This window comes from Pelophylax lessonae (genome assembly GCF_965119305.1).
Source record: "Pelophylax lessonae genome assembly, chromosome: 8".
Classification (NCBI taxonomy): domain Eukaryota; kingdom Metazoa; phylum Chordata; class Amphibia; order Anura; family Ranidae; genus Pelophylax; species Pelophylax lessonae.
In genome coordinates this window covers 17367718-17381420 of record NC_138775.1, presented here as the reverse complement: position 1 = coordinate 17381420, position 13703 = coordinate 17367718, and the positions used below count along the sequence as shown (strand labels likewise).

The 13703-nt window shown below is 42.4% G+C and overlaps 1 protein-coding gene across 11 annotated transcripts in view; it reads right to left on the bottom strand.

Moving 5' to 3' along the window:
• The window catches only part of LOC309561739 (plasma membrane calcium-transporting ATPase 2), a 335901-nt gene that overhangs the window by 97208 nt on the left and 224990 nt on the right, over window positions 1-13703 (bottom strand). For 7 of the 11 annotated variants that reach the window (XM_082265742.1, XM_082265747.1, XM_082265749.1 and 4 more), the window contains 6 exons: window positions 9341-9598; window positions 9105-9230; window positions 6027-6152; window positions 5722-5754; window positions 2140-2235; window positions 1347-1388 (listed from right to left, as the gene is read on the bottom strand). In XM_082265742.1, the coding sequence (XP_082121868.1) occupies window positions 1347-1388; window positions 2140-2235; window positions 5722-5754; window positions 6027-6152; window positions 9105-9230; window positions 9341-9598 (681 nt within the window). The remainder of the gene's footprint in view (window positions 1-1346; window positions 1389-2139; window positions 2236-5721; window positions 5755-6026; window positions 6153-9104; window positions 9231-9340; window positions 9599-13703) is intronic. The other 4 variants (XM_082265741.1, XM_082265750.1, XM_082265746.1 and 1 more) reach the window with 3 other exon arrangements.

The window sequence follows — 13703 nt, the reverse complement described above, 5'->3', positions numbered from 1 at the left end:
CGTGGGTGCAAGGAAGGAAGGAGGGAAAGCATAATAAGGGAAAAGTGGGAAAGAAGTAAAGGGAGGGGCAGGGAGAGAAAGGAAGGAGAGGATGAAGGACAATGGGAGGCAATAAAGGAAGGTGGAAAGGAGGGAGGTGGGGATGATAAAAGGAAGGGAGAACACAGGGAAGGAAAGGAAGGAGGTGGGAAAGATAAAAAGAAAGGAGAACACACGGAAGGAAGGAAGGGATGAATAAAGAAGGGAGGCAGGAAGGAAGGAGGGAGGTAAGAAGAGAGGGAACAGTATAAGGAAAGGAAGACACAAGGAAGGAAAGAAGGGATGAAGGAAGGAAGTGGGGAAGAAAGGTATAATAAAAAGAAGGGAGGACACAGGAAAGGAAGGAGGGGAGAAAGGGGATGAAGTAAGGTGGGGAGCAAAGAAGGAAGGAAGGAAAGAAAGAATAAAAAGAGGAAAGTGGAGAAGAAGTAAGGGGAGGGGCAGGGAGAGAAAGGAAGGAGAGGATAAAGGATAATGGGAGGCAATGAAGGAAGCTGGAAAGGAAGGTAGAAAGGAGGGAGGTAGGGAAGAAAGGGAAAGATATAAGGAAAGGAGAACACAGGGAAGGAAGGAAGGGATGAAGGAAGACGGGAGGGAACAAAGAAAGGTAGGAAGGAGGGAGGTAAGAAGAACAATATAAGGAAGGGAAGACACAAGGAAGGAAGAAAGGGATGAAGGACGAATGAAGGAAGGAAGGAAGAAGGGGAAAGAGGGATAATATAAGGAAGGGAGGACACAGGGAAGGAAGGAGGGGAGGAAAGAAGGGAATCAATAAAGGAATGGAGAGAAGAAGGGAGGTAAGAAGATAACAAAGAAGGGGAGAGATGGAATGAGGTAAAGTGTGTGTGTGTGGAGGGGATGGTGCAGGGAAGGAAGGAAGGCAGGGATAAAGGAAGAAGGGATGGAAGGAAGGAAGTAGGGAAGAAGGAAAAAGAGGAATAATAGAAGGGAAGACACAGGGAAGGAAGGAGAAGAGAAAGGAAGGGAACCAATAAAGGAATAGAAAGAAAAAAGTAAGTGAGCAAGAGGGGGAAAAAGGGAATAAGGTAAAGTGTGCGCGCGCGCGTGCGTGTGTGTGTTTGTGTGGAGGGGCGGGGAGGGGGGAGGGGTTTAAGGAAGAAGGGAGTCAATGAGGGCATGGAAGGTAGGAAGGAGGGAGATACAGAAGGAGGGGAAAGAGGATAAGAAGCAAGGAGGGGAAGGAGGGAAGGAAGAAATAATGGGAAGGCGAGAAGACCGTATATGATGCTGTGTTTTTGCTCAGTTGTATAAGCAGTATGCAGCCCTCCCCAGTGCACAGAATTTACCTTTGTTCTGGATGCTGTCCACATTCCCATCTTGCATTTTGCCTACACAGTGGAAGTTCAACAGACAACAAAGAGCAAAACATGAAACATCAGACCAAACAAAGAACAAGACAAATGAAGCAAATCCCAACCAAATCCACACTACGAACAGACATGGATGTCTCATGTATCTCTCACTCACTTTTAGAGGTTACAGTACCAGTTTGGTTTACTAATAGCCAGCTTTGAAATACGTTTTTTTATCTATTAATGCACATTGTCCAACCAACAAAAGGTTGCAATTCTCAGCTCGGATTCTGGTCTACAGATTTCATTTTAGGACAAAACAGCCGTGTCCTCTTCCTTCCAATGTCTCCAACCTTCACTGCTTAGATTGTGCTCCTCTGAAATGTAGGCAGATGGACAGGGCTCCTGTCCTTCCAGAATAATGTTGCCTGGTTCTTAGAAATATAGCATTTTGAATTCTAACGTGTAAAATTAGCTACGACCACACCTCAGATAGACCAGATAATCATCAGAATTTGTATGAGGTCAGCTTAGAGGACTACCAAGGCATAGTTCCTGAAATAGATGACTAATAAAGAGGGACTCCAACCAAAAGGAGAAAATTAGAAAAAAGTCCTATACATAGATTTCTTTACAATAATTCCTGTTCATACCTGGACACGACAGATTTGGAAACTACAAATTACAGAGTACTTTCCTAACTAGCCATATCAACGAACAGATGTTCGGTCTACAGAGATGTTACAAATGGAAAAATGGATTGCGGGAAAATTAGATGTTGACATACCATTCACTAAGTTGGCATTTGCATTATCAGTGACGTTTGCCCCTGCTGCCCCATCTGTAGCTGCAGGAGGATGAGAGGATGGGTGGGTGGAACCGACTGTGATAAGAAAATGAAAATAATGACAAGGAAGCAAGTAAAATCACAGCATGAAAACATGAGTACAAAAGGAGGGAAAAGAAATATCTGTGCATCCCTAAAATCAGGTCAGGGAATCTATCGGAGGTTCACATAACATGGTCAATGAATGGCCAGTGTCAGTGGAAAGGAACAAATTTTCACTTAGGATTAAAAGAAGACCTCATTTGCTAGCGTGTGAGATGAAAAAAACCAGTGTCCACAAATCAAATGCAGGAGAATAAAACCAAAAAGAGCTTCTTATTCTCAAGATTGGGTGTTTGAAGTGAAGACCAGTTCTTTTTATGTCATCTCTATTCATGCTTTTCTAAATCATTACTAGAGTCAAAAAGTTGATTGGCTTAGGGGTAAAAATCTACGCCCTTCCTCATTATCCATTCTCCTAATGCCTTTGGCCAAGATTTGTCCAATTCCTCTAAAAATCCCAACCAAGCCCCAGTTGCTGGTTAGGATAAATTGAATACTGTCTTTGGTTTTTTTTTGGACTGTATGGGGTTGATTTACTAAAACTGAACCCTGCAAAATCTGGTGCAGCTATGCATAAAAAGCAATCAGCTTTCAGTTTTTTTTGTCCAAGCCTAATGCCCAGTACACACGATCCGAAAATTGGACGACGTTCCGTCCGTTTTTGTTTGGTTGTGATGAGGAAAAGGGAAGCAGCCATTTTGTTTATCAAATATTTACTTATGATTATCGGGCATGGATTTGTGATTAAGCAGATATATTGGATTTATGTTTTGTGAGAGGTCGTATTGTATGGCAGCTGTTGTGTTCAGCCCTTCATTTGCAAGATTGCTATCTCAAGTCTTTAAAGATTTGTTCAAGGAACGAAACTGGAAGTCACACATCTATGTGAATGGCCGTCCCCATACCAAAAGACTCCAAAATGTCACCAGATGGAACTTCAAAGAAACTTTAGATAGATAGGTGCCACCCACTTCAGAATGTATAAAAGTGTATTAGAAACCATAGTCAGATAGAGCAATGTCCATTAACCTCCCTGGCGGTATGATTCTGTCAGGAATTCTGTACCAAAAGCGGTACAATTTTTTTCATGGAAATTTGGCGTTATGTATTATAGGCCTACAATTCTTAGTAATTACTGACTTAAACCTGACCAAAACAAGACTCTAGTAGACATCCCAGATGTGATAAATTTGAAACACAAACGCATGAATTATAATCGAATCAATAATATAATTTTATTATAGAATATATAATATATATAATAAAATTATTATTGATTAGATTAAAATTCATGCGTTATATATTATATATATATATATATATGTGTGTGTATATATATATATATATGTGTGTATATATATATATATATATATATATACATATATATATATATGTGTGTGTGTATATATATATATATATATATATAAAACGCATGAATTATAATCGAATCAATAATATAATTTTATATATATATATATATATATGTGTGTGTATATATATATATATATATACATATATACACATATATACATATATATATATATATATATATATATATATATATATATATGCATATATGTATATATATATATATATATATATATATATATATATATATATGCATATATATATATATATATATATATATATATAAATATGCATATATATATATATATATATATATATATATATGCATATATATGCATATACATATATATATATGCATATATATAATATAAAATGTGTTTGTGTTTTGTGCAACGTTTTTTTTTTTTTTTGAATTTCCCTCCCTAGTTCCGCTCCCATGCAGCATTGCTGCTGCAGGGAACGGAACTAGGAAGTCCTCCTACCGACAGACGAGCGGCGGAGATCTCGGCTGGCGGTCACAGCAAGGAGAGCTCATCGCTGGATCGCCAGGATAAGGTAAGACACTCAGCTGCGCTGTCTGCACAGCTCTGCACATTCACCCCGAGCGTGACTCGGGGATACCGATAATAGCAGGAAATTCCTACCCCGAGTTACGCTCGGAGATACCGCTAGCCTAGTTAAGCCAACAGAATGTAATGTGATTGACTTGCTCTCCAAACATGTCATTTTATCTACATGTTTGTCTAAATAAATATAATTTTCAGTCTGGCTTCAACAGTCAAAATGTTACTGAAACCCGTGAGTGTTGGGTTTACGCTTACAGTTGCTAGGAACTCAATAATATTCACAAATGGGAGAGGTTACTTACGATACGAATTTTCTCGGACGATGATTCAAAAGCTTCCGGTATGCGTAACCACGCTGTAGCGTGTGAGGGGAAATGATGTCTACTGCTCATGCGCTGTCTAATACCCACCATTTTTTTCGGACGAACAACATACTGATAATACGATTATCGTATGATGTGTTATAATACGATCAAAATTTTTATCCTTGCATGATCGGATAATATCGGGCGAACTGTCCTGATCGCCTCTCGTAAGCTGTGTACTAATGATCAGATTATCGTCCGATCTTTTCACAAGCGTTATTTTTTGTCCGATTTTTGGATCGTGTGTACAGGCCATAATTGAACAAGCTGAAGTTAGAAGCTGATTGGCTGCCAAGCACAGCTGAATCACTCTCCAGTTTTAGTAAATTAAGGCCCCTTTCACACACACACGGACGGAGTCAGTTTTTCTCAGCGGGGGATCGATTCGCCGATCTCCCGCTGAGCAGGAGGATGACAGCTGTGTCTCCGCGCTGTGTGCGGAGACACAGCTGTCAGTTCCCCATGCATCTCTATGGGGGAAATCGGATGGGAACGGACCGTCAGTCCGTTCTCATCTGATCCCATCCGATCCGATCCGCTGAAAATAGGGTTTCCATCTGTCCAGATTTGACGGATCAGATCGGATGTCAGCGCACATGTCTCCGCTGACATCCGATGCCCCATAGGGATGCATGGGGGGACCGTTCAGATCCGCCAAAAAAACGGACAGGCGGATCTGAACGGTCTGCCTGTGTGAAAGAGCCCTTACCCTTATGAGTCTCAGTAATGGTTGCTAAATGAAATATATTCAGTTTTGCAGTTAGGTGCATCCCCATGAGATGCAGTCAAAATATTTCAGGGGTTTGAATCCTACAATGAACATCAGCCATTCTGATAAGCCATGAATGTAAAAAAAAGCAAAGCTGGAAGATTCTGGACCTCTCCACTTACCGTATATACAGTATATCTATATACACTATTTTCTATCCATAAAAATATCTTTTTACTGTTTCCTCACCACATACAGTAACTATTTATATACAGACGGCCTACAGTATATATCTAAGCACGCTACTTTCTGTTGGGCCGTGATTGACCTTACCGCAAACAGTATAAACTACTTTCTGTCTATATTCACTGTTTCTATATATAGAAAGATCTATATACACTATTTTCTATTTCCTCCTTTGCACACGTTGACTATTTGTCTACAGAAAGGGGGAAATTCGGTGTACATATACCTGGTAGATTGGCTCCATCCTGATTTTTCTTTCCTGTGCGATGATGATTAAAACAAAACAAGAGGGAGATGTTAACCATGCAGAGATGTTTCATGGGAATCAGCGGGGACATTATGGTCGCACAATAAAAAAATAAAATGAGTTTATGGTGACTTGCAGACCCTTCCTCATCTACCTCCACATCACTTTCTACAAGCTGCTACCGACAGACTGAAGACAAAGTGTTCTACACAAGACAATAAACACGTGGTGAGACATGATCACACTAGGCAGGGCTGCAACCGACCTGTGCTTGGATCACTGACCTTTCTTGTCCTTCTTTTCATCCTCCACTTCACTTGCCCCCAACAAGGTGAAAATGATTCCAGTTTGAGAATTGACCCCGACAGCCGTTACAAGCATTCTTCCGGAGCCTTCCATCACATGGGTCCCTAGGCAGAAGATGGGATATTTATTAAAAGACAGTATAGAAGTCGGCATGCGAGGACAGTATGGGTGCGAGCAAGGTTCAGCATGGTGTGGCGGCCAGTAAAACACAAAGAGTCCAAAATAGGCAAGAGCAATCTACTGTAGAAAGTTTCAACTAGGCCCAGCGGGTAGACACAATAGGGTTGCCACCTCATCCCTTTAAACAAGGACACATATTATTTACTGAGGCTAATATAATGCAGATAAGGCACCAAGTGAGTTTGATTACCACCTTAATCAGACACAGAACCTGTGTAAGTAATGTGTGTCCTGGTTTAAAGGAATGAGGTGGCAACCCTAAGACCTCAACCATCCGGAGCCACTTACGAACTGTAACAGCGGTCTGTAGACTTGGAAGATGCCGAAGGTGTCTGCAATGAGAAGCAGAATGCAGCCTGGCCGGTCCACACCCAAAGGGGAGGCTTCCTGAATCGAGGTAGATGTAGTCCCTGCACTGTCCCTTCTCCTCTGGAACCTTTCCCTATCTCGAAGCAGTTTCTCTGTCAGACGGGGAATCTATCCCTACTCTGGCCTCTCGCAAAATGTCTTAAATAGACACTGTTCTGACCCAAGATGGCCACTGAGGTCATGGGGCATCAGCATTCAATCGGACACGTGTCCTCCCTGTTCACCACAAGAAGTTATTGAGGATATAAGTTTCTCACGACTTCCTTCCCCTCCTGCATTGCTGTTTCAGTGGATAATAATATTGCCCATATTACAGCTTTATATTGCTTAAAAAAGGCCTGGATTCTTTCTTAGGTGTACATAATATAACTGGGTACTAATATACTGTATATAGGTAGAGTTGATCCAGGGTATATCTGATTGCCTCTCGGGGGATAAGGAAGGAATTTTTTCCCCTGCTGTAGCAAATTGGATCATGCTTTTCTGGGGTTTTTCGCCTTCCTCTGGATCAACTGTGGGTATAGGATTTTGTATATGGGATTGTAGGGTTGGGTTTTCTTTACTGTTTTTTGTTTTTTATTGGTTGAGCCAACCATTTTTCAATCTGACTAACTATGTAACCATGTACAGACCATCACACTACCACCACCATGTTTGACTGTTGCTATGATGTTCTTTTTATGAAATGCTGTGTTTGTTTTACACCAGATACAACGGGATGCACACCTTCCAAAAAGGTAAACTTTTCTCTCATCATATATTTGCCCAAAAGTCTTGGGGATAATCAAGACTTTTTTTGGCAAATCTGAGGCGAGCCTTTGTGTTCTTTTTGGTCAGCACTGGCTTTGGCCTTGGAACTTTCCCATGGGTGCCATTTTTGCCCAGTCTCTTTCTTATGAAATCTGACCTTAACTGAGGCAAGTGAAGCCAAAAGTTCTTTAGATGTTGTCCTGGCTTCTTTTATGACCTCCTGGATGAGCCGTCATTGTGCTCTTGGCAGGGCTGGCCCAAGACATTGTGCTGCCTGGGTCCAAGAATTAAATGCTGCCCCCCCAACACCCCCCCCCCAAAAAAAATCACACCCACCAAAAGGCCCCCACATCCATTATTTTATATCATGATAATTAAAACTAAAATGTAATTTATCAGGAAGTCAGATTTACATGCAACAGCACCTTGTCTATATGGAAAATTTGTAAGGGGCTGCATTGTAGGGGGGTTAAGGGCCTGTTTTGTGGGAAGCGGTTAAGGGTAGTGATCGACCGATCACTACCCTTACGCTTAGTGCCGATACCGATATTTTGGTCATCGGATATCGGTATAGGCCGATATTTTCGGACATTTAAAAAAAATAATTATTTTTATTTTTTACAGATACTCTGATGGAGGGATCTGGGGGTCTAAAAGACCCCAACCCCCTCCTCTGCACTTAAAAGTATTCAAAATGCCAAGTTTGACTGTTTTGAATGCTCACATTTTTTTGAATTTGCTGCCGAGTACCCGGAAGGGATGTCATGACATTACTTCCGGGTTTTTTACATCGAGACCCGATCAGAGCTGAATTCGGCTTTGACCGGGTCTTCTCTTTGGGGGCCATGCAGGCTGGGTGTCCGGGTCTCCTGGTGAGATGGGAGACCCGGACGAGCCGCGGAAGGCGGTGGGAGTTGGGCGTCCCCTCCCGCTCCTTGTAATGACAGCCGAGCAGCTTCTCAGCCGCATCGGTTGTCATTACAAGACAGCGACCATCGGCTATGGACGCCGGTACCGGGGTGATGCCTCTAGCTGCAGGCATCACTCCGGTACAAGCACTTTTTCCGAAATATCGTGGGGGGGATTTGTCCTAGTAGGGATGATCGGGGGTGTTTTTGCTAGGAGGGGAAATTGGGGGATATTGTGCTAGTAGGGGGATTTGGAGTAGGTGGGAGAGAATGTGTACTTGGAGGTGAAATTTGAGGGGTGGAGGATATGTGCTAGGAGGGCGTGATTTTTTTCTTTTTTTTTTTGGGGGGGGGGGGCATTTGTACTGGGGGGATTTGGGGAATGTAGAGGGCAGAGATTTGTTCTGAGACAATTTCTGATTTGTTCTGGGCAATTTCAGCAGGGGGTGGATTTGTACTGGGAGGAGGGGGAATTTATGCTTATGGGGTAATCATGCAGATTAGTGTCCATTTTTTTGGGGGGGGGGGGATTTTTGCTGACACATAATGCTTATACGTCTTGAATGGGTGGGGGGGGGGCACAGTTTGGCATGTTTGCCCTGGCTCTAAGTGACCTTGTTCCGGCACTAGTAACAGTTATACTGCAAACGTGAGTAGTGGACTGAAGACTGTCATACATGTAGGATACAGAGCTGGGACGTCCTTTCCGGTTGGGGACAGAAGATGAGATGATTATACAGCCTTTATATAATAGGTGACCTGTATCTTTGCTGCATTATGTAGTTTATGTGTGTGTATACATGCATTTCCTGTACAAATCCTGCCAATGGACAAGAAGCCTGCCCTTACCTGACAGCAACATTGGATCTTTATCTACAGATTTTCGGACCTGATCAGACTCTCCCGTTAAGGAACTTTCATCAATTTTCAGGTCATTTCCCTGTATGAACAACCCATCCGCTGGAAGAAGGTCACCTGGGGTGGAAAATAGAAGACAGCAAGGTCTTAAGAGAGTCATAGCTTAAGCCCACCTTACAGAGTATCGCGTCTAAAAAGATACCAATATTTTCAGTGGTAGAACGTACCATACTTAACCTGTGCTATGTCCCCAACTACAAGCTCAGCCACCGGGATCTGAATGACTTGACTTCCACGGACTACAGTAAACTTCTGCTCCTGTTCAATGCGGCTCTGGAGACCTCGGAATTGTTTCTCTTTGCTCCAGTCATTGAAGGCAGTGACTAATACAACACAGACCACAGATAAGAGGATAGCAGCACCCTCAATCCAACCTGCTTCTGCTTCACCCTCATCTTCAGCCCCAGTTCCCCCTCCACCGCAACCTGCAAGAAACAGAAAACTTCAATGAAGGCTTACAATACCCAGTTGCCTTCTGCAATACGTTGACAGATAGACGTTATAATCACAAACCAGGTCACATAGGTCAACTCTTCACCGCGATTCTTCTCAAAAGACCTGGAATTCCTTGGGAAGGTCCTCTTAAGTGAGCTCAGGCCCATCCCCATACCCAAGGCTCCGTCCAATCCTTTTGTCGCATATACGTAGCCTCCTGCTTAATCACAACTCCTGGCCATGCCCCCATCAGTCAAGGCTTTCTTTCCCTACAGGGATCAAGAGGCCTTCATCTTTGACACCAGTTTATAAATCCACGTGTATATGACTTTTTTTCTTGATCGACATAAAGTATCTACTGGCTAACTTTTAAAGAATGTGTAATCATCTTCCGGACTTCTTAGCTATTAGTGTAGAAAAGGTGTAAAGTGTAAAAAAGGATAATAAAAACTCCAGCTATTCCATCTTCACCCTAAAGTGCATATCTTGCAAAGGGTCTTTAAAATGTGCAAATCATATATAGTGCAAATGTGCATTGATCACATGTACATAAAAATGTGCAAATAAGCATAATCACATGTGCATATAAAATAAGTAAAATATAAATATATAATGGTGAGTAAAAAAACACTCACATTTTCATGGATAAAAAAATGTTTTATCCACGAAAATGTGAGTGTTTTTTTACCTTTGCTTTATTTAATAAACAATCCAAACGGGATTATACTATTGTGAGTCTTCCTTCCCTACGGTTTCTTATAATACTGGCGTATCCTGGGGGAGATCGATTTCTAACCAGCCCAAAGGATACAGATCCCATTCCACACCGGACCTAGCATGTTTGACCCACATGCAGTACTGCTAGGGAGTGAATCTTCACAGGATTGCACCTTATTTTTGGCACGGATTTGCACAGATCTGCATATTTAAAGCACTTAAGCACTTTTGGGCACTTTGACTGGCCACTTGCTTACATTTTTGAACTTTTTTGGGACTTTACTATTTATATTTTACTTATTTTATATGCACGTGATTATGCTTATTTGCACATTTTTATGTACATGTGATCAATGCACATTTGCACTATATATGATTTGCACATTCTAAAGACACTTTGCAAGATATGCACTTTAGGGTGAAGATGGAATAGCTGGAGTTTTTATTATTTATTTATATGTATATATTATATCTACTGCACATTTTTTTATTTTTTATTTTTTTATTATTATTTATTTATATATATATATATTATATCTATTGCACATTTGTCACTTTATAACCATTTTGCGCTGTGTATCACCACCTTTGCTATTTAAAATACCAGAATTGTTGAGCAACAGCACTTTGGGGTTTGTTTAACACATCCATAGCGCAGAGACACTTTTTGGTTTTAGGATACAGAGATACACTAGATTACCAAAAGTATTGGGACGCCTGCCTTTACACGCACATGAACTTTAATGGCATCCCAGTGTAAGTCTGTAGGATTCAATACATCCTTTGCAACTTTAACAGGTTTAACTTTTCTGGGAAGGCTGTCCACAAGGTTTAGGAGTGTGTCTATGGGAATGTTTGACCATTCTTCCAGAAGCGCATTTATGAGATCAGGTGCTGATGTTGGAGAGAAGTTCCTCCACCCCAAACTTGCTCATCCATGTCTTTATGGACCTTGCCTTGTGAACTGGTCCAAATCATTTGGTGGAGGGGGGATTATGGTGTGGGGTTGTTTTTCAGGGGTTAGGCTTGGACCCTTATTTTCAGTGAAGGGAACTCCTAAGGCGTCAGCATACCAAGACATTTTGGACAATTTCATGCTCCCAACTTTATGGGAACAGTTTGGGGCTGGCCCCTTCCTTTTCCAATGTGACTGTACACCAGTGCACAAAACCATAAAGACATGGATGAGCGAGTTTGGGGTGGAGGAACTTGACTGGCCTGCACAGAGTCCTCCTGACCTCAACCCAATAAAACACCTTTGAGATGAATTAGAGTGCAGACTGCAAGCTAGGCCTTCTCGCCCAACATTAGATCAAAGGGAACACCTTTAAAGGAATCAGGCTTAACAAATATTTCTATCTATCAATAACCTCAGAGAGTTACAGGCTAATAATGATCCTCACTCTCCAGATCCAGCAAGGAAGAAGGGACAAGATTCTTACCAAAACAGCATGTAGTATTCAAAACAGAGAAAAGTGCCCAAAAGGCCTTCTTCATCAGAGGTCTTTGAATCAACCATGGATGAGAGTCCCAATTCCAGGTAGACAGGTTACACAAAGTAATTGAGTAGCTGTCAGAGCAGAGACTGCAAGTCAGACCTTCTTGTCCAAAATCAGTGCCTGACCTCACAAATGCGCTTCTGGAAGAATAGTAAAACATTCCCATAGACACACTCCTAAACCTTGTGGACAGCCTTCCCAGAAGAGTTGAAGCTGTTATAGCTGCAAAGGAGGGGCCAACTCAATATTGAACAATTATTAAAATCACATATCCACACCTACATTGGGGTAGTAGTAGCGCAAGTGCTGTTTGAATGTGGAGGGAAAGAACGATGTGTGTTATCGTTGGAATCCAGTGTCCGCAGAGTGGCAGCAGCTCTCACACTTAAGAATCTGGACCCGCCAGGAAGATGGAACAGGTGTGCCCATCACAGTGCCCATCTAAATTGGGTGTCCCCCCTCCAGAGTGCCCCTTTACTTCAAGTGTCCCCATCAGAGTGCCCTCATAGAGCAGGTGTCCCCATCAGAGTGCCTCCATAGAGCAGGTGTCCCCATCAGAGTGCCCCCATAGAGCAGGTGTCCCCATCAGAATGCTCCCATAGGGCAGATGTCCCCATTAGAGTGCCCCCATGGAGCAGGTGTCCCCATCAGAGTGCCCCCATAAAGCAGGTGTCCCCATTAGAGTGCCTCTATAGAGCAGGTATCCCTATCAGAGTGCCCCCATAGAGCAGGTATCCCCATCAGAGTGTCCTCATAGGGCATGTATTCCCATCAGAGTGTCCTCATAGAGCATGTATCCCAATCAGAGTGTCCTCATAAAGCAAGTATCCCCATCAGAGTGTCCCCATAGAGCAGGTGTCCCCATCAGAGTGCCCCCATACAGCTGGTGTCCCCATCAGAGTGCCCCTATCAGCCCATCGGAGAGCAGATGTCCCCAGCAGAGTGACCCGATAGAGACTGTGTCACAATCAGAGTTTCCACATAGAGCAGGTGTCCCTATCAGATTGTCCCCATCAGAGAGCAGGTGTTCCCATCCTCAAATTTCATTTGTGAACCATCACAGTGCAGCTATAGATTGGTGGAGCCCATCTAAGTAAATAGTGTGCCTGATCAATAAGTCTCTGCAGGCAGGAGCAGGAGCTTGAAAAAGAAGCATGCTGCAGAGGGCAGGAGCTTGATGAAGAGGACGAGGCGCACAAGTGACATCATTGGTTGCTGGAATGCCAGCGGTCTAAGCAACTAATGACGGTAGTGCAGTGGGGATCTAGTCCTGCAGACTGGCGGGCAAACCGTCCGGATGGGAGCATCACTCTGTCCCGGTTCGGACTGCGGTTCTTCATTTTTTCAGCCTGCATTTATATTTTTAGCCCCCAAGTGCAATATTGTACATTTTTCAATACTAAATTGCATTTGCCATGTAGTTGGCCACTCTATTATCTTATCAAGGTCTTTTTGTAAAATTCGGATATCCTGTCGTAAAGATATTACCATGCTTAGATTTGTGTCATCAGCAAACACTGAGATGGAACTATTTATACCAACCTCGATATCATTTATGAATAAGTTAAACAGAAATGGTCCTAGGAGAGAGCCTTGGGGCACCCCACTTATCACTCCAAGCCATTCTGAGTACACTGTTTATCACCACCCTCTGTACACACTTCAGTAACCAGTTTTCTATGCAGGTACATACACTACTGTCCATGCCAACAGACCTCAATTTGTAAATTTAAGAGTTTATGGGGTACTGTATAAAATGCTTTAGTGATATCCCGATACACCACATCTACATTCCTTCCTCTAAACAGATTATAGCTCACCTAGATTGATGGGTAAAAACTATCTTTCATAAATCCGTGCTGGTTACTACTAATGATAC